At 44.5% G+C, this 19,773-nt stretch overlaps 1 protein-coding gene across 1 annotated transcript; it reads right to left on the reverse strand.

The window, feature by feature from the left end:
- Positions 1 to 3,895: 3,895 nt before the first annotated feature.
- LOC115142828 (3'-5' exoribonuclease HELZ2-like) lies at positions 3,896 to 12,800 on the reverse strand. The gene is made up of 4 exons (XM_029682594.2): positions 11,931 to 12,800; positions 11,497 to 11,680; positions 10,962 to 11,069; positions 3,896 to 4,177 (listed from the first exon to the last, which is right to left on the reverse strand). The coding sequence occupies exons 1-4, from the start codon at positions 12,230 to 12,232 to the stop codon at positions 4,007 to 4,009; spliced, it is 765 nt and encodes a 254-aa protein (XP_029538454.1). The 5' UTR covers positions 12,233 to 12,800; the 3' UTR covers positions 3,896 to 4,006.
- Between the last annotated feature and the right edge of the window lie 6,973 nt (positions 12,801 to 19,773).

A 19,773-nucleotide genomic window follows, 5' to 3' on the forward strand; every position in this document is an offset into this window, starting at 1 on the left:
CGCAAAGAAGTGTTAAACAAATCAAAATGTATTTTCTATTTGAGATTCTTCAAAGTAGCCATCTTTTGCCTTGATGACAACTTTGTGCACACTTGGCATTATCTCAACCAGCTTCAAGTGGTAGTTACCCGGAATGCATTTCAATGAACAGGTGTGCCTTGCTGAAAGTTCATTTGTGGAATTGTTTCTTGCTAAAGTTAATTTGTGGTAAAAGACCAAGTCCATATTATGGCAAGAACAGCTCAAATAAGCAAAGAGAAATTGCAGTCCATCATTACTTTAAGACATGAATTGCAGTTGCAAAAACCATCAAGCTCTATGATGAAACTGGCTTTCATTAGGACCACCACAGGAAAGGAAGACCCAGACTTACCTCTGCTGCAGAGTATAAGTTCATTAGAGTTACTTACCAGCCTCAGAAATGACAGCCTAAATAAATTGTTCACAGAGTTCAAGTAACAGACACATCTCAACATCAACTGTTCAGAGAACACTGTGTGAATCAAGCCTTCATGGTCGAATTTCTGCAAAGAAACCACTACTAAAGGACACCAATTAGAAGAAGAGACTTGCTTGGGCCAAGAAACATGAGCAATGGACATTAGACCGGTGGAAATCTGTCCTTTGGTCTGATGAGTCCAAAATGTATGATTTTTGGTTCCAACCGCCGTGTCTTTGTGAGACGCAGAGTAGGTGAACGGATGATCTCTGCATGTGTGGTTCCCCCGTGAAGCATGGAGGAGGAGGTGTGATGTTGTGGGGGTTCTTTGCTGGTGACACTCTGTGACTTACTTAGAATTCAAGGCACACTTAACCAGCATGGCTACCACAGCGTTCTGCAGTGATACGCCATCTCATCTGGTTTACGCTAAGTGGGACTATCATTTGTTTTTCATCAGGACAATGACCCAACACACCTCCAGGCTATTTAAGGGATATTTGACCAAGAAGAAAAGTGATAGAGTGCTGCATCAGATGATCTGGCCTCCACAATCACTCAACCTCAACTCAATTGAGATGGTTTGGGATGAGTTGGACCGAAGAGGGAAGGACAAGCAGCCAAGAAGTGGTCAGCATATGTGGGAATTCCTTCAAGACTGTTGGAAAAGCATTTCACGTGAAGCTGGTTGAGAGAATGCCAAGAGTGTGCAAAGCTTTCATCAAGGCAAAGGGTGGCTATTTTGAAAAATCGAAGGAATTGAAGAAGAGCTCCGAGACAGGATTGTGTTGAGTCACAGATCTGGGGAAGGGTACCAAAAACGTTCTGCAGCATTGAAGGTCCCCAAGAACACAATGCCATCCATCATTCTTAAATGGAAGAAGATTGGAACCATCAAGACTCTTCCTAGAGCTGGCTGCCTGGCCAAACTGAGCAATCAGGGGAGAAGGGCCTTGGTCAGTGAGGTGGCCAAGAGTCTGATGGTCGCTCTGACAGAGCTCCAGAGTTCCTCTGAACGCAGCATCAAACAGCAATGGAAGGCATGCTTCATCAGCACGTCACATACTACATTGCAATGAGCTGGAGGCAGTACTCATTTTGAAAACATATATCCTACTTTATTGTTTGGAACCTGAATGCTGTAATATATTGAACAAAAATATAAACGCAACATGTAAAGAGCTGATCCCATGTTTCATGAGCTGAAATGAAAGATCCTAGAAATGTTCCATATGCACAAATAGCTTATTTCTCTCAAATATTGTGCACAAATTTGTTTATGCTCCTGTTAGTGAGCATGTCTCTTTTGCCAAGATAATCCATCCACCTGACGGGTGTGGCATATCAAGAAGCTGATTAAACAGCATGATCATTACACAGGTGCACCTTGTGCCGTGGACAATACTCTAAAATGTGCAGTTTTGTTAAACAATACAATGCAACAGATTTCTCAAGTTTTAAGGGAGCATACAATTGGTATGCTGACTGCAGGAATGTCCACCAGAGCGGCTGCCAGAAAACTATCAGAAACCATCTCGGGAAGCTCATCTGCGTGCTGGTTGTCCTCACCAGGGTCTTGATCTGACTGCTGTTCAGTGTCGTAACCAACTTCAGTGGGTAAATGCTCATCTTTGATGGCCACTGGCATGTTGCAGAAGTGTGCTCTCCATGGATGAATCCCGGTTTTAACTGTACCGGGCAGATTGGTTTGCTGATGTCAACATTGTAAACAGAGTGCCGAATGGTGGCGGTTGGGGTATTGGTATGGTAATGTCAGGCATAAACTACGGACAATGAACACAATTGCATTTTATCGATGGTAATTTGAGATCCTGAGGCCCATTGTCATGCCATTCATCTGCCGCTATCACATCATGTTCCAGCATGATAATGCAGGAACCCCTGTTGCAAGGATCTGTACACAGTTCCTGAAAATGTCCCAGTTATATTATGGCCTGCATACTCCGATGCTGTTGGAAGTGGTGTTGGATGGCCATTAGGAGGCACCCTTTCCTCTGTTCCCAAAAAAGAATATCCCAATACCCCAGGGAAATGACTGGGGACATTGCTCTGTGTAGGGTGCTGTCTTTCGGCTGGGACGTTAAATGGGTGTACTGACTATCTGTGGTCACTGAAGATCCCATGGCACTTATCGTAGGGGTGTTAACACCCTGGTGTCCTGGCTAAATTCTCAATCATGCCCTCATACGGTCACCTAATCATCCCCAGCTTACAATTGGCTCATTCATCCCCCTGTAGCTATTCCCCAGGTCGTTGCTGTAAATTACAATGTGTTCTCAGTTAACTTATCTGGTTAAATAAATGGTGGTCGGTCACACCAGATACGGAATGGTTTTCTGATCCACACCACAACTTTTGTTGTTGAAAGGTATCTGTGAGCTACAGATGCACATCTGTATTCCCAGTCATATGAAATCCATAGCTTGGGGCTTAATTTATTTATTTCAATCGACTGATTTCCTTACATGAACTGTAACTCAGTAAAATCTTTGAAACTGCTGCATTTTGTTTATATTTTTGTTCAATGTACATATTATGAGGCATGTCTCACCTTACATCAAAGTAGCCAATTAGACTTAGTCTCTCAACAGTTCGAACAGATTGTGTGCAGAGCCCTTCTGACAACTATTTCCCCCATAATTGCATTATGGTGCAAACATTCGCACCTAGCCTATTGCCTTGTGTGCATTGCTGCGCTTAGAATGTGAAGAAATAACCGTTTATCAACCTTTTAAGCTAAATCTTCTGATCTGTTGCATCACTCATTGTTTTTAAAGTTGTTGTTTTATGTAGCCTAGGCCTACTAGTTGTATGAATTTGTGGGACAGTCCAAGTCTGTTTGGAATAGGCCATTTCTTTCTTGACAAGCTGACCAATAGAATAGGTAGCCTAAACTTTTCTACTATAGTAAATTGACACAGGCTAGTGATTTGGCTGTGCGTTACTCATCTTGTTGGCTGAGAAAAAAGTAAACGTGGACAGCCATTCTAACATGTTCAAAGTGCACATCAGAATTCGGTAAGAAGAGCCGCACATCGGTCTATCCTCGACTTGCATGTTCGGTTAATATAAATGAACATATTCTAAATGTGATTGCTGTCATTCTGAGCACCGTGGGTGGACACCCTAATCAGGTTACGCACCCAATGCATGGGTCTGGTAAATTTAAATTAAAATGTTGTCGGTCAAATGTCCAGCACCACACATGTTCCTAATGGAAACTCTGGTTGAGAGAAATTTGAGCACCTTACGCTTACTAACTAGAGCTTCAGATCAAGCAAACGTTGTTTGAAAACTGCATTAAAACCATCTTGTCTCTGCTGTTAGATGTGAACTGGACTTTACAGGTAGTTTATTTGACATGTATTTATAATAGTGTTGGAGATGATTAGTTAAAAAACAAAGCCATGGAAATAATGATGTTATTACCTTGAAACTATCTGATCTTCTGCCTGCTCCTCTGTGTACAGGAAGCTGTGCATTTTCTTCTTGTAGTTCTGGTGATTCATGGCCGTGTTGCTGTCATCAAGTGGTTTATACTGAAAGCTAATCTGAGGGGGCTTGTACTCCTTCAGAAGCTCTTCCTGTACTTCTGTCTTGTCCATGCATGGGATGATGACCCTGTTCCCCCGATGCCAGTGTTCCAGGACTGTTTTCATCCAGGGAGAAAGAGGCTCCAGGTTCCTGTTTCAGTAATGCTACATGTGCAAGTAGTCTCTGTGAAGACACAGGCAAAATGCACAGGTGAGCAATGACATTAAATAAACAATGAAAGTGGAGACATCACGAACAGTAAAATGTACACTTAGCTGGAGCCACCCCACTGGGCACATACTGGTTGAATCAACGTTGTTTCCATGTAATGTCAATGAAATCCGAGATTTCATTGACATTTGTGCCCAGTGGGACCTCATTATTATTATTATTAGAGGCATGACCTCATTATTGTTAGTGGTTAGAGCGTTGGGCTAGTAAACGAAAGGTTGCAAGATTGAATCCCCGAGCTGACAAGGTAAAAATCTGTCGTTCTGCCCCTGAACAAGGCAGTTAACCCACTGTTCATAGGCTGTCATTGAAGATAAGAATTTGTTCTTAACTGACTTGCCTAGTAAAATAAAGGGACCAGGAAACATTCCCCCGCCATTAGACCAGCATTACCAGCCTGTGCCATTGACACCAGGGAGGATGGGGCCATGGACTCGTGCTGCTTACACCAAATCCTGACTCTGCCATCAGATGGTCACAGAGGTGAATGTTAGGACTCTCGTGAAGCAGAATTGATAGCAGTGACAAACGTATTTCTACAATAGAATTTGATCTTGAGCTGTATCTGTGTCCTCACTGCCATTTCCCACCTGGACAAAAGGAATACCTATGTGAGAATGCTGTTCATTGACTACAGTTCAGTGTTCAACACCATAGTACCCACAAAGCTCATCACATAGACCCTGTGACTATACACTTCCCTCTGCAACTGGATGCTGGACTTCCTGACGGGCCGCCCCCAGGGACAAATAAAGGCCACTCTAAAATGTGTAGTTGTGGCACACAACACAATGCCACAGACGTCTCAAGTTTTGAAGGATTGTGCAGAACATCTTGAATTCTTGGGGGCATGGAAACATTGCTCAATTGGTATCAAGGGATCTAACATGTGCCAAGGAAAACATTCCCCACATCATTACGCCACCCGTCTGTACCATTGGCACCAGGCAGGATGGGGCCCTGGACTCTTGCTGCTTACGACAAATCATGACTCTGTTTGACGCAACAGGAACCAGGATTCGTTGGAACAGGCAATGTTTTTTAGCTTCTTCTTGTTTTTATCTAATAGGAGTGGAACCCGGTGTAGTCGTATGCTGCATTAGTCCATCCGTGACAAGGACCGATTAGTTGAATGAAAAATTCTTACATATTGTACCTTTAAACATATAATACTGTACGTGCCAAAGTTCCAGAGCGGGATCTCTGAAAGTTATGGCTTATATTATACAGAGAAATTGGTATAGTAGGCAGTGTAACCAATCACTACTCTGGCTGACACCTAACTCAAAAGGCTATTTTGAAGGGGATGTGCTTTTTTACTGATTGTTTCTCCTCTGTGTCTTTCTCGCTCAAACAAGTGCCTGGAGAAGTAGGAATACTCTAATTTTGCCCAAAATTTACCAAACGGCCTGTCCCACTGAAGGAAAGGCTCCCTGTGTGAAAAACAAATCTGTGAGAAACCGGGACATACACTCTTAATGACCTAAAATTATAAATCCTATATTGGTCTTTCACAGTCAGGTAAAGCTATACTGTGAAAGTAGGCCAATAATAGGCCTACTATTGAAACAGATAAATGAGTCTGTCAACTCAGATATGCACAGGTTTCAGATTTTTCCAATTTTCCAATATGCTCCTAAAGTCACACTTGTGTAATAGAAAAACAACAACATTGGATGTTCTAAGTCCATAAGAATGCTTAAACCACATCAGGAGACCCCTTTTGAGGTCTAGGAAAAATCTAAGAAATTTGGATTTTTTTTAAGGGTAGTTACCCTTTAATTGATGTGCACAGGCACCTAGCACAGTTGTTTGGCTAGCGGTGTTTGTTGGACTTGAGACGGAATTTGCTAAACAAATGGCCACTGGAGTGATGAAAATAATCATGATATCATTCTTCCAGGTAGGCATAGGCTTTCCATCTACCAGAAGGTAAGGCCTATTTGAAACGTCCTCTCACTGTCAACTGATTTTATTTTCAGAAAACTAAACGTGTAATTATTTGTATGAGCATAACAAGATTCAACAACTGAGGCATAAACTGAACAAGTTCCACAGACATGTGACTAACAGAATTTAATAATGTGTCCCTGAACAAAGGGGGGGGGTTCAAAAGTAACAGTCAGTATCTGGTGTGGCCACCAGCTGCATTAAGTACTGCAGTGCACCAGATTTGCCAGTTCCTGCTGTGAGATGCAAGTTCCCGGACATTTCTGGGGGGAATAGTCCTAGCCCTCACCCTCCGATCCAACAGGTCCCAGACGTGCTCAATGGGATTGAGATCTTGGCTCTTTGCTGGCCATGGCAGAACACTGACATTCCTGTCTTGCAGGAAATCACGCACAGAACGAGCAGTATGGCTGGTGGCATTGTCATGCTGGAGGGTCATGTCAGGATGAGGGTACCACATGGAGGGTACCACATGAGGGAAGAGGATGTCTTCCCTGTAACGCACAGCGTTGACATTTCTTGCAATGACATCAAGCTCAGTCCGATGATGATGTGACACACCGCTCCAGACCATGTCGGTCCCTCGACCTCCAAATCGATCCCGCTCCAGAGTACAGGCCTAGGTGTAATGCTCAATCACTTGACGATAAATGCGAATCCGAATGAGACAAAACCACTTTCCACCAGGATTTGTCTAACTCCATCAAGGATGAACTGGCCTCTCGGGAACTGTGTGAGGACCTCGAGTCCCTGATAACACTGGCAATTAGGATGGACAACCGCCGCCGAGAACATTTTTTGATGTTGACACCACTCCAGTATCCTGGTTTCCTGAGCACCCCAAGCCCCCCGAACTCAGCATTGAGGAGCCCATAAAGATGGGACTGCGGAGGTCTCGGCCATCTCCGTGCTACATGCCCAGAACTGAAGGAAATGCCAGGGCTTGCCAGGATGAGGGGAGACCCTGACGAGCTGTGCAGTTACCTCCCTGCTACCCAGTCACTGTCTGTCATTACCCGTAACCCTCCACTAGGACAACTGTCAGCACCAGATTCAAGCCTTCGTGGACTACGGGGCCGCATATAATTTAATTGATCAGGACTTCGCCAGAGAGTTACAAATCCCCTGCGTGAAGTGTCCCATCCCTCTGCAGATTGGCTCCGGTCAGGTGGCTCTGGTCAGGTAGAATTGGCTCCGGTCATTGGAATATCAGACCAAGCCCTTTCGCAGGTTGAGGTGAACCACTCAGAGACTTAGTTTTATTTTTGATCGCTGCTCCCGAGAACCCCCTTATCCTAGTGTACCCCTGACTAGTGCTACATAACCTACTATTCTCCTGGTCTATGGGACACCTACTAGACTGGGGTAAAGACTGCCAGACTTAATGTCTAAGACCCCCACCCAGAGCCTTGCCGTGTCCTCCTGCACCCACTGAAGACCAAGACTTTTCCGCTCTCCCTCCCGAATACTTTGACCTCGGCGAGGCAAGCCGCCACCCCATCGTCCATATGACTGTGCCATAGAACTCCAACCCGGCTCCACACCTCCCCGGAGCCGTCTGTACTCCCTCTCGGCCCCTGAAGCAGCAGGCCTGGACTATTCCATCCGGGAGTCGCTGGAGGCAAGTTTCATTCTCTCCTCTAATTCCCCAGATGACACTGATATGTTGAATCGGTTTGTCTTCATTTACCTCCATGACATGCTGATCTTCTCCAAAACCATTCCGGAACACATTCTGCACATCTGGCAACTCCTGAGACACCTCCTGCAGAGCCAACTATATGTCAAGATAGAGAAGTGTGAGTTCCACGTATCCAAAGTTTCCTTCCTGGGTAACATTATCTCTACCACAGGCATCCAAATGGACCCATAAAGGTTGAGGCGGTTTCCGACCGGCCCCGCCCCGCCCCGCCCCACCTCACTCAAGCAGATCCAGTGGTTCCTCAGGTTTGCCAATTTTTATAGGCGTTTTATACGCAACTTTGGTGCAGTGGTAGCGCCTCTCAGGGTTCTAACCCGCAAGTCCCAGACCCGTTTTTGCTGGACTCCCGAGGCTGACAGGGCATTCATGGATTTCAAGGGACATTTCACCTCTGGACCCATCCTTGTTCATCCTGATCCTAGTTGTCCCTTTATGGTAGAGGTGGACGGCTTGGACACCAGAGCAGGGGCAGTCCTTTCACAGCAGAACGAGGAGGACAAGAAACTGCACCCATGCGCCTTTCTGTCCAAGTAGTTCTCGCCAGACGAACGCAAATACAATGTAGGCAACCGGGAGCTCTTGGCAGTTAAGTGGGCACTTGATGGGTGGAGACACTTGTTGGAGGGGGTACCACATCCTTTCGTGATCTGGATGGACCATAAGAACTTGGTCTCCATTCAAGAAGCCAAGAGTTTGAAAGCTCGCCAGGCTAGGTGGGCTCTGTTTTTAACAGGTTCATTTTCACACTAGCCTATCACCCTGGATCCAAGAATCAGAAATCAGATGCCCTGTCCCGCCAACATGATGTCTTTAACAAGGAGAGGGACTCCGAGCCCATCATCCCCAGCTCCAGCATTGTGGCTCCTGTGATATGGAGTATTGAGAACACAGTTCGACAAGCCCAGACCTGAGAACCTGACCCCAGCAGGGGACCCACAAACAGACTTTACGTTCCGCGTTCAGCTCATTCCTGAGTACTACAATGTGGACACTCCTTTAAATTAACTGGGCATCCAGGGGTTAATCGGACACTGGAGTTCCTGAGGTGGAAATTCTGGTGGCACAACATGATTGAGGATGTGAGATCCTTTGTTGCGGCCTGTTCCACCTGTGCTCAAAGCAAGTCCTCACTCCAGCGACCTCCTGGGTTGCTCCAACCTCTGCCGGCCCTGGTCCCACCCGTCCACAGATTCTATCACAGGGTTACCTCCATCCCAAGGGCTTGCCACTATCCTGGTGGTCGTTGATCGGTTCTCCAAGGCAGCCCATTTCATTGCCTTACCCAAGTTGTCTTCAGCGATGGAGACCTCATGATTACCCATATCTTTTGACCACACAAACCTCCCCAGGATATTGTCTCGAATCTTGGACCTCAGTTCATTGCAAGTTATTGGAAAGCCTTCTGCTCCCTGTTGGGGGCGTCGGTGAGTCTCTCCTCGGATTCTATCCACAGTTGAATGGGCAAACGGAGCGGGCCAACCAGGAGCGGGCCAACCAGGAGCTGGAGAAGATCCAGCGCTATACAAATGATCTTAATTATTTATTTACTAAATAACTAAACAAAATCACAGAAATACATAAACAATATAGTTATTGGTTACTAACACAATGCATTGATAAGTCCCTAGTGGGCTAAACCAGTATGATGACTTGGTAAACAATGGAAAGGGGTGAGGACAGATAAAAAGTGGGAAAGACTAAATGGATTCATTACACACAGTTGCTAATTATATCAATTGAAATGCTAATCCTGCACACCTGAACGGCCGCTCATTCGAAAATAATTGCAATGTATATGTTTACGCCCGTATGTCGTTGTTGTCTTCTCTGTTGAAATCGCCGGTCCATCTCTTGGGAGAGTCAGTTCATCCGAGAGTCTCTGGTTAACTTCCCCAGAAGTCAATGTCTTTCGTAGTTGTCACATTCTCAGTGGCTCTGTATAGTGTATGTTGTAATGGATACGTCAGGCGTACAGATGGTCATTGCATAGGATAGATGCTTCAGCAGTTGTAGGTATTCTCGTACTAGATTTACATCATTTCCAACTGCAGACTAGTAATTCTACGTCTAGGATTTGCTCTTATTCTGTAGTGATTGACGGTCTTGTCTCCTGGGCCTATAGAGTTGAAGTTCTTAACCATTTTAACATGTAGCGTCAGCTCCATATTTTCTGGTCTGATGGCCTATAGAATTGTAGCCATTCCAACTTGGGGACTCTGTCTCGACGTTCTCTGACTTAATGTACATTTTGTAGGAAGTGGGTATTATACTCTGTGGAAGAAGAGGCGGTTCTATGAAGCCTAATGTGATGTCTGGGCTCACGGGGGAGTGGCCACTGACTAGTTAAACATTATATGAAAATCCATAATCTTATTTAGAAGGCTAACATCACATTTCATCTTTTCACGAATAATTAAATATTTAATCATATATTTTACACAACTATCAGATCTAAACCCCATAATTTGAAGGTGTACACAACCAGAGATACAGTAATGTGGGTCTCCTGTCTTTCATAAGGTCACCACATTTTGTATTTAATTATGCAAGTCTGTTAAGAACAAATTCTTATTTACAATGACAGCCTGGGAACAATGGGTTTAACTGCCTTGTTCAGGGGCAGAATGACAGATGTTAACCTTGTCAGCTTGGGGATTCAATCCTAGCAACCTTTTGGTTACTGGCCCAACGCTCTAACCACTAGGTTACCTGCCGCCCCAAATTAAACAACTTTGACAGGATTGTTCTTTAAATACCCATGGACCATTCCCACATTCTCAAAAATAGAAATATTGTTTAATTATTCAAACTTTTGATTGTCCAATTGTCTCTCTGTGTTCCACAATTTACATTCCAATCCCGAACACTACAGAGCATAGAGGCACCATATTTTATGACCGTCATAACAGCAGACTTCCCGCTCTCCCCCATCTACTAGAGAGAGCACGCTGTAGAGCGGACCCACTGTAACCTGATCCTTCAGATCAGTCACAGGAGTGTTATGACACTGCTTACAGGGAAAGTAAACCAATGTGTTATTTAGCCATATAGAGTACACTACTTAGTACACTAGCTAGCTGTTACCTCTGTTTTGATCTGGAAGTTCCATTTGAATTCGGCATCAGTCTCCACACACTCCACACACAAATCCCCATCAAAAGTGACTCTCACGTCATCAACTTGTTCTGAAATCTGTCAAATGAAGTCATAGTTAGTTTGTTGCTTGGGGACAATTAAAATGTTACAGTAAACCAAGTTGGATAATACTGTATGTACAGTAGTAGCAAGTAGAATATCTAAGCAATCATTGCACAGGAGGACAATGTCTTACGATGTATTACAATCATATAAAATGCATTATACCAGTTGGCTTTAAGTAAAGTATTGGCTATTTGGTCAATTCTCTGTTTAATAGTAACTATTCAGAGTGCAGAAACCTGCACTGCTAAAATCATTATGTGCAGTAGTTCCTGCAAAATGTTATTTTTTAATGACACTACTGCTTTGTTCTTTTTCACACAATAAGCATTCATTAATAACCTCACTTGGTTTACTCAAATGCAGGTTTGATTTAATCTCTTGATTGAATGTGCTGCTCATCTGAACTATGATGACTTACAATTTGCACTTCATTGCTGCTCTGTCTGTACTCCTCTAAGAGTTGTTCCCTGTAGGACATGAGGCCTTGAGCCTTTATGTTGCGCCTCATCACCTTGTCCTCTTCGGCTCGCATTAGCCACTCTTCAAGCTCCTCCACAGAGTGAGCTTTCACGCAGTTGGTGCCATATTCACAGGTGTCAGGCCTGAGACGAAATGGCAGTGCAAACTATAATGAGACGCTAGAGGCACAATCTGTAAAAATGTCTTGCTGCTTTTGGTTATTAAACAAATGAAATGTATACCCCATGTTTGTTTTTTAAAGAAAATGTCTTATTGATCACTTATAGACAGTAAGGGCTGTTTACATATGCATCTCTCATACAGATGACACTTTTAGGCTTTGCAGTGTTCGCAGACATAGGTGTCTCTCCTTGTTTACAAAAACATGTTTACCTGTCGCAAAACCAAAACTCTGCTTTGTGGCTGTGAGGTGGGGGACGATGTTTCCACTCCGTGGTTGTGTCCCCAGAAATCATCTGAGAGTGCCCCAAGGAGGCACAATGTTCGCCATACAGCCAATTACACCTTGCTGTGCAATAATTGGGACTGGCTGGGGCCGTGCCAACAGGGCATACCTTGCTTGAAATAGTTGCAGTACTGGAAAGGGAAGACTGGAGGAAGAGGCCTGATCTGATTGTAGACTTCCTTCCCCTGATTTTCTGCCAGGTGATGAACCAAGACTGGGCTCCAGACATGGGCTGTATCCGCTGAGCAAGTGTTGTTCCACCGTTTACCTGTAATCTTTGTTGGAGTGCCACAGAAAGCAGTCTTGACAGAGCTCTTGAAATTCCCCTGAGAACTCAGTGAGAATTTCTTCGGCTGGGTTTTGCTGTTGGACAGCGATTCTCTTTGACTGAGTTATCAGTCTAATTCACGTGCTGTGATCTATCTTCTGGTGCTTTAAAAAGTTCCACATGGCAGCCTCCTCAAGGCTCCTTGCGAAGGTGCAGCGGTTCCTGTGCTTTGAACACCCGGACCCCTCCACAAAGTACCAACACACATTATACTGGCTGGGGTTTGTAAATTTAGGGCGGCAGGAAACAGGCCTCCATTTGCTAGTACCTTTGCCTTTAGCCAATAGAAGTTCTCTGCCGCATTGGTGTTCGACTGCTTTAAGGCTGTATGTGATTTCGTTCTCTTTGACAGAGCATGCAGAACACACAACTTTAAAGTTGTATGCCACTGAGAGCTCAGCCAGTTTGGACCTATTTGTCCCTTTGCCTGGCATTGTTGAATCTTCATAGAATTTATGTATAAAATGTAGCCTTCTTTGACTTGAGTCTAGAGGAGATGAAAATACCATTGTTAAAAATGTAAAATATGTAAATATGTGCTGCACATGTACATTCACCATTATAGCCAACACTGGACTGGAGCAAGATTGTTTTAGGATTTAGAACATAACACATTGATGTCATGACTTAAAGAAAAAAGGGTAACAATTTACATTGACTATACAGTGCATTCGGAAAGTTTTCAGACCCCTTGACTTTTTCCACATTTTGCTACATTACAGGCTTATTCTAAAATTGATTTTTTCAATCTTGATGTCATCAGACCAGAGAATCCTGTTTCTCATGGTCTGGGAGTCCTTTAGGTGCCTTTTGGCAAACTCCAAGCAGGCTTTCGTGCGTTTCACTGTGGAGTGTCTTCCGTCTGGCCACTCTATCATAAAGGCCTGATAGGTGGGGTGCTGCAGAGATGGTTGTCCTTCTGGAAGGTTCTCCCATCTAAAACTTGTTTTCACTTTGTAATTATGGGGTATTGTGTGTAGATTGATGAGGGAAAAAAATAATTGAATACATTTTAGAATTAGGCTGTAATGTAACAAAATGTGGAAAAGGGAAGGGGTCTGAATACCTTCCAAAAGCACTACATATCCCATAACGCATTCATTACACATTTTTATGAATTACACGTTATTCAAATGTGGTGTGGGCTATACTGGCATATTCACTAGGGGCTCTACTCAATCTGTAAAATGTCAGAGTTCCAGATTCCGCAATAGAAATCTAAAGGCAATGTCAGATTGAGCCGACATATGCAGTGTTTACCGTGAATGCAGTCTCTGCTAAAATGGGAACATTGCCTTCAAATTTCAATCATGGTGTAAAGCTGAACTTCCGCGATATGGATTGAATAGAGCCCCAACACTGGTACGGCAGAAGCACACTTTTGAGAACAGCCATAATGGTGACCGAGGTAAAAATGAGTTTTATATTGGAAATTCAGGGGTTATTAGGTTCTCTCTCGTCAATAGCTATTGAACCAAACCAAGCAAGTCATGACTATGGGAAGATGGTATATTCTGACTCAGGGGTGGTTGGAGAAAAATGCAATGCTTTTTTGTTGTTTAAATTTAGTTTTTTGTTTTGGGGGGGCTTTTAATTTTCAATAGCTCTTATACAAAGTGTATCATGTCTATGGAAATTATATATTCTGAATCAGGGGAGGGTAGAGAAAAATCCATGACTTATTTTGTTGTTAACATTTCAATAAAAAAAATGATCTTCCAACTTTAAATCTTCAATAGCCTTTACACAAAGTGTGCCATGACAATCCCAAAAGCAGTTGCAGTTAATTAGGGCTAGGCGTCCCACTAGCGGGACAACTTCGGGTGAAACTGGAGGGCGCGCAATTCAAATAAATAATCATTAAAATTATGGCTATTAAACATTTAGGTACATACAAGTGTCTTATATCGGTTGAAAGCTTAAATTATTGTTAATGTAACTGCACTGTCCGATTTACACATGTTTCATAATTTCACAAATAGCGACTAAATATTTGCTTTCTTTTTGAAAATCTACCTCTGATATGTCATCCAAAGGGTCCCAGCTATAACATGTAGTGTCGTTTAGTTAGATAACATCCTTCTTTATATCCCAAACACTGGAAAGAGGAACTCTGCCTAGAAGGCTATCATCTCGGAATCGCCTCTTCACTGTTGACATTGAGACTGGTGTTTTACAGAAACAAACATCTTTCTGGTAAGAAGAGGGGCGGGGGCGTATGCCTTATGGCTAACGAGACGTGGTGTGATCAAAGAAACATACAGGAACTCAAATCCTTCTGTTCACCTGATTTAGAATTCCTCACAATCAAATGTCGACCACATTATCTAGCAAGAGAATTCTCTTCGATTATAATCACAGCCGTATATATTCCCCCCCAAGCAGACACATCGATGGCTCTGAACAAACTTTATTTGACTCTTTGCAAACTGGAATCCATACATCCTGAGGCTGCATTCATTGTAGCTGGGGATTTTAACAAGGCTAATCTGAAAACAAGACTCCCTAAATTGTATCAGCATATCGATTGCGCAACCAGGGCCGGAAAAACCTTGGATCATTGTTACTCTAACTTCCGCGACGCATATAAGGCCCTGCCCCGCCCTCCTTTCGGAAAAGCTGACCACGACTCCATTTTGTTGATCCCTGCCTACAGACAGAAACTAAAACAAGAAGCTCCCACGCTGAGGTCTGCCCAACGCTGGTCCGACCAAGCTGATTCCACACTCCAAGACTGCTTCCATCACGTGGACTGGGATATGTTTCGTATTGCGTCAGATAACAACATTGACGAATACGCTGATTCGGTGTGCGAGTTCATTAGAACGTGCGTTGAAGATGTCGTTCCCATAGCAACGATAAAAACATTCCCTAACCAGAAACCGTGGATTGATGGCAGCATTCGCGTGAAACTGAAAGCGCGAACCACTGCTTATAATCAGGGCAAGGTGACTGGTAACATGACCGAATACAAACAGTGCAGCTATTCCCTCCGCAAGGCTATCAAACAAGCTAAGCGTCAGTATAGAGACAAAGTAGAATCTCAATTCAACGGCTCAGACACAAGAGGTATGTGGCAGGGTCTACAGTCAATCACGGACTACGAGAAGAAAACCAGCCCAGTCACGGACCAGGATGTCTTGCTCCCAGGCAGACTAAATAACTTTTTTTCCCGCTTTGAGGACAATACAGTGCCACTGACACGGCCTGCAACGAAAACATGCGGACTCTCCTTCACTGCAGCTGAGGTGAGTAAAACATTTAAACGTGTTAACCCTCGCAAGGCTGCAGGGCCAGACGGCATCCCCAGCCGCGCCCTGAGAGCATGCGCAGACCAGCTGGCCGGTGTGTTTACGGACATGTTCAATCAATCCCTATACCAGTCTGCTGTTCCCACATGCTTCAAGAGGGCCAGCATTGTTCCTGTTCCCAAGAAAGCTAAGTTAACTGAGCTAAACGACTACCGCCCCGTAGCACTCACCTCCGTCATCATGAAGTGCTTTGAGAGACTAGTCAAGGACCATATCACCTCCACCCTACCTGACACCCTAGACCCACTCCAATTTGCTTACCGCCCAAATAGGTCCACAGACGATGCAATCTCAACCACACTGCACACTGCCCTAACCCATCTGGACAAGAGGAATACCTATGTGAGAATGCTGTTCATCGACTACAGCTCGGCATTCAACACCATAGTACCCTCCAAGCTCGTCATCAAGCTCGAGACCCTGGGTCTCGACCCCGCCCTGTGCAACTGGGTACTGGACTTCCTGACGGGCCGCCCCCAGGTGGTGAGGGTAGGCAACAACATCTCCACCCCGCTGATCCTCAACACTGGGGCCCCACAAGCGTGCGTTCTGAACCCTCTCCTGTACTCCCTGTTCACCCACGACTGCGTGGCCACGCACGCCTCCAACTCAATCATCAAGTTTGCGGACGACACAACAGTGGTAGGCTTGATTACCAACAACGAGGAGACGGCCTATAGGGAGGAGGTGAGGGCCCTCGGAGTGTGGTGTCAGGAAAATAACCTCACACTCAACGTCAACAAAATTAAGGAGATGATTGTGGACTTCAGGAAACAGCAGAGGGAACACCCCCCTATCCACATCGATGGAACAGTAGTGGAGAGGGTAGTAAGTTTTAAGTTCCTCGGCATACACATCACAGACAAACTGAATTGGTCCACTCACACAGACAGCCTCTTCAACCTCAGGAGGCTGAAGAAATTTGGCTTGTCACCAAAAGCACTCACAAACTTCTACAGATGCACAATCGAGAGCATCCTGGCGGGCTGTATCACCGCCTGGTACGGCAACTGCTCCGCCCACAACCGTAAGGCTCTCCAGAGAGTAGTGAGGTCTGCACAACGCATCACCGGGGGCAAACTACCTGCCCTCCAGGACACCTACACCACCCGATGTTACAGGAAGGCCATAAAGATCATCAAGGACAACAACCACCCGAGCCACTGCCTGTTCACCCCGCTATCATCCAGAAGGCGAGGTCAGTACAGATGCATCAATGCTGGGACCGAGAGACTGAAAAACAGCTTCTATCTCAAGGCCATCAGACTGTTAAACAGCCACCACTAACATTGAGTGGCTGCTGCCAACACACTGACACTGACTCAACTCCAGCCACTTTAATAATGGGAATTGATGGGAAATTATGTAAAATATATCACTAGCCACTTTAAACAATGCTACCTAATATAATGTTTACATACCCTACATTATTCATCTCATATGCATACGTATATACTGTACTCTATATCATCTACTGCATCCTTATGTAATACATGTATCACTAGCCACTTTAACTATGCCACTTTGTTTACATACTCATCTCATATGTATATACTGTACTCGATACCATCTACTGTATCTTGCCTATGCTGCTCTGTACCATCACTCATTCATATATCTTTATGTACATATTCTTTATCCCCTTACACTGTGTATAAGACAGTAGTTTTGGTATTGTTAGTTAGATTACTTGTTGGTTATTACTGCATTGTCGGAACTAGAAGCACAAGCATTTCGCTACACTCGCATTAACATCTGCTAACCATGTGTATGTGACAAATAAAATTTGATTTGATTTAATGACGCTGCCAGTTGAGAAGTCCATATTATGGCAAGAACAGCTCAAATAAGCAAAGAGAAATGACAGTCCATCATTACTTTAAAACACAAAGGTCAGTCAATCCGGAAAATTTCAAGAACTTCGAAAGATTCTTCAAATGCAGTCGCAAAAACCATCAACGCTATGATGAAACTGTCTCTCATGAGGACTGCCATAGGAATGGAAGACTCAGAGTAGAGGATAGGATAAGAGCAGAGCAGAGGATAAGTTCATTAGAGTTACCAGCGTCAGAAATTGCAGCCCAAATAAATGCTTCACAGAGTTCAAGTAACAGACACATCTCAACATCAACTGTGTTCAGAGGAGACTGTGTGAATCAGGCCTTCATGTTCGAATTGCTGCAAAGAAACCACTAATAAAGGACACCAATGAGAAGAAGAGATTTGCTTGGGAGACTTGTTTGGGAGACTTGCTTGCTTGGACACTGGACCGTGGATCGTCGCCGGGGACTCCGGACCGTGGACCGTCGGAGGTTCCGGACTGTGAAACGTTGCCGGAAGCTCAGGACTGGGAACTGTCGCCGGAAGCTCCGGACTGGGAACTGTCGCCGGAAGCTCTGGACTGTGGAGGCGCACTAGAGGCCTGATGCGTGGGGCCGGTACAGGTGGCACCGGGCTGGTGACGTACTGGACTGTGGAGATGCACTGGAGGTCTGGAGCGTAGAGCTGGCACAATGTGTCCTGGACAAATGACCACCTTCACACGGCAAGTGCAGGAAGCTGGCGCAGGACGCACTGGGCTGTGAAGGCGCACTGGGGATACAGCGCGTAGAGCCGGCACAGGATATCCTGGACCGAGGAGTGCGCACTGGGGACCAGGCGCGCTGAGCCGGCACAAGCCATCCTGGACAGATACCCACTTTAGCACGACAAGTGAGAGGAGTTGGCACAGAACGCACCGGGCTGTGAATGCGCACTGGAGACACAGTGCGTATGACCGCAAAACATGGTGCCAGACCGGTCACATGCTCCCCACGGTGTGTACGGGGAGTTGGTTCTGGTTCAAAACCTGGCTCCGCCAACCACCCCGTATCCCCCAAAAAAAAAAAATGTTTTGAGGCTGCCTCTCGGGCTTCCGTCGTGGCAGCGAACCCCAGTGTCGTCGTTGTTGTTCCCTCGTTGCCTCCTGGCCACGCTGCTTGGTCCCTTTGTGGTGGGATCTTCTGTCACGATCGTTATAATGAGTGGACCAAGATGCAGCGTGGTATGGTTCCATCCTCTTTATTTTGAAGTGAAACTCAAAGAAAACAATAAATCACAAAACGAAACATGAAGCTACAATACTACTCACAGACAACTATACATAGTCAAGATCCCACAAAGCACAAAGGGGAAATGGATGCCTAAATATGATCCCTAATCAGAGACAACGATAAACAGCTGCCTCTAATTTGGAACCACACCAGGTCAACATAGAAATATAGTCACCTAGATGACCCAACCTAGTCACACCCCGACCTAACCAACATAGAGAATAAAAAGCTCTCTATGGTCAGGGCGTGACACCAACATGGCTACCATATTATTCTGCAGCGATATGCCATCCCATCTGGTATGCGCTTAGTAGGACTATAATTGTTTTTTTAACAGGACAATGACCCAACACACCTCCAGGCTGTGTAAGGGCTATTTGACCAAGAAGAAGAGTGATGGGGTGCTGCATTAGATGACCTGGCCTCCACAATCACCCGACCTCTACCCATTTTGAGATGGTTTGGGATGTGTTGGACTACATAGTGAAGGAAAAGCAGCCAATAAGAGCTCAGCATATGTGGGAACTGCTTTCAAGAATGTTGGAAAAACATTCCAGGTAAAGCTGGTTGGGAGAATGCCAAGAGTGTGCAAAGCTTTCATCAAGGCAAAGGGTGGCTACTTTGAAGAATCTAAAATCTAAAATATATGTTGATTTGTTTAATACTTTTTTGGTTACAACATGATTCCATATGTGATATTTCATAGTTTTAATGTCTTCACTATTACTCTACAATGCAGAAAATAGTACAAATAAAGAAAACCCTTGTAGGAGTAGGTGTGTCCAGACTGGTACTAAAGTATATATATACAGTATATACAGTGGGGCAAAAAAGTATTTAGTTAGCCACCAATTGTGCAAGTTCTCCCACTTAAAAAGATGAGAGAGACCTGTAAATTTCATCATAGGTACACTTCAACTATGACAGACAAAATTAGAAAAGAAAATCCAGAAAATCACATTGTAGGATTTTTTATGAATTTATTTGCAAATTATTGTGGAAAATAAGTATTTGGTCACCTACAAACAAGCAAGATTTC

The sequence above is a fragment of the Oncorhynchus nerka genome, linkage group LG15, assembly GCF_034236695.1.
Source record: "Oncorhynchus nerka isolate Pitt River linkage group LG15, Oner_Uvic_2.0, whole genome shotgun sequence".
NCBI classification, from domain to species: domain Eukaryota; kingdom Metazoa; phylum Chordata; class Actinopteri; order Salmoniformes; family Salmonidae; genus Oncorhynchus; species Oncorhynchus nerka.

Bases quoted from the DNA above. Each gene is read 5' to 3' on its own strand.
- LOC115142828 (XM_029682594.2), bottom strand. From the start codon at position 12,232: ATGTCTGGAGCCCAGTCTTGGTTCATCACCTGGCAGAAAATCAGGGGA. The intron at 11,681-11,930 runs GTAAACATGTTT...ATTTCGTCTCAG, and splicing joins GAGTTTTGGTTTTGCGACAG to GCCTGACACCTGTGAATATG. The intron at 11,070-11,496 runs GTAAGTCATCAT...TTCATTTGACAG, and splicing joins GCAGCAATGAAGTGCAAATT to ATTTCAGAACAAGTTGATGA.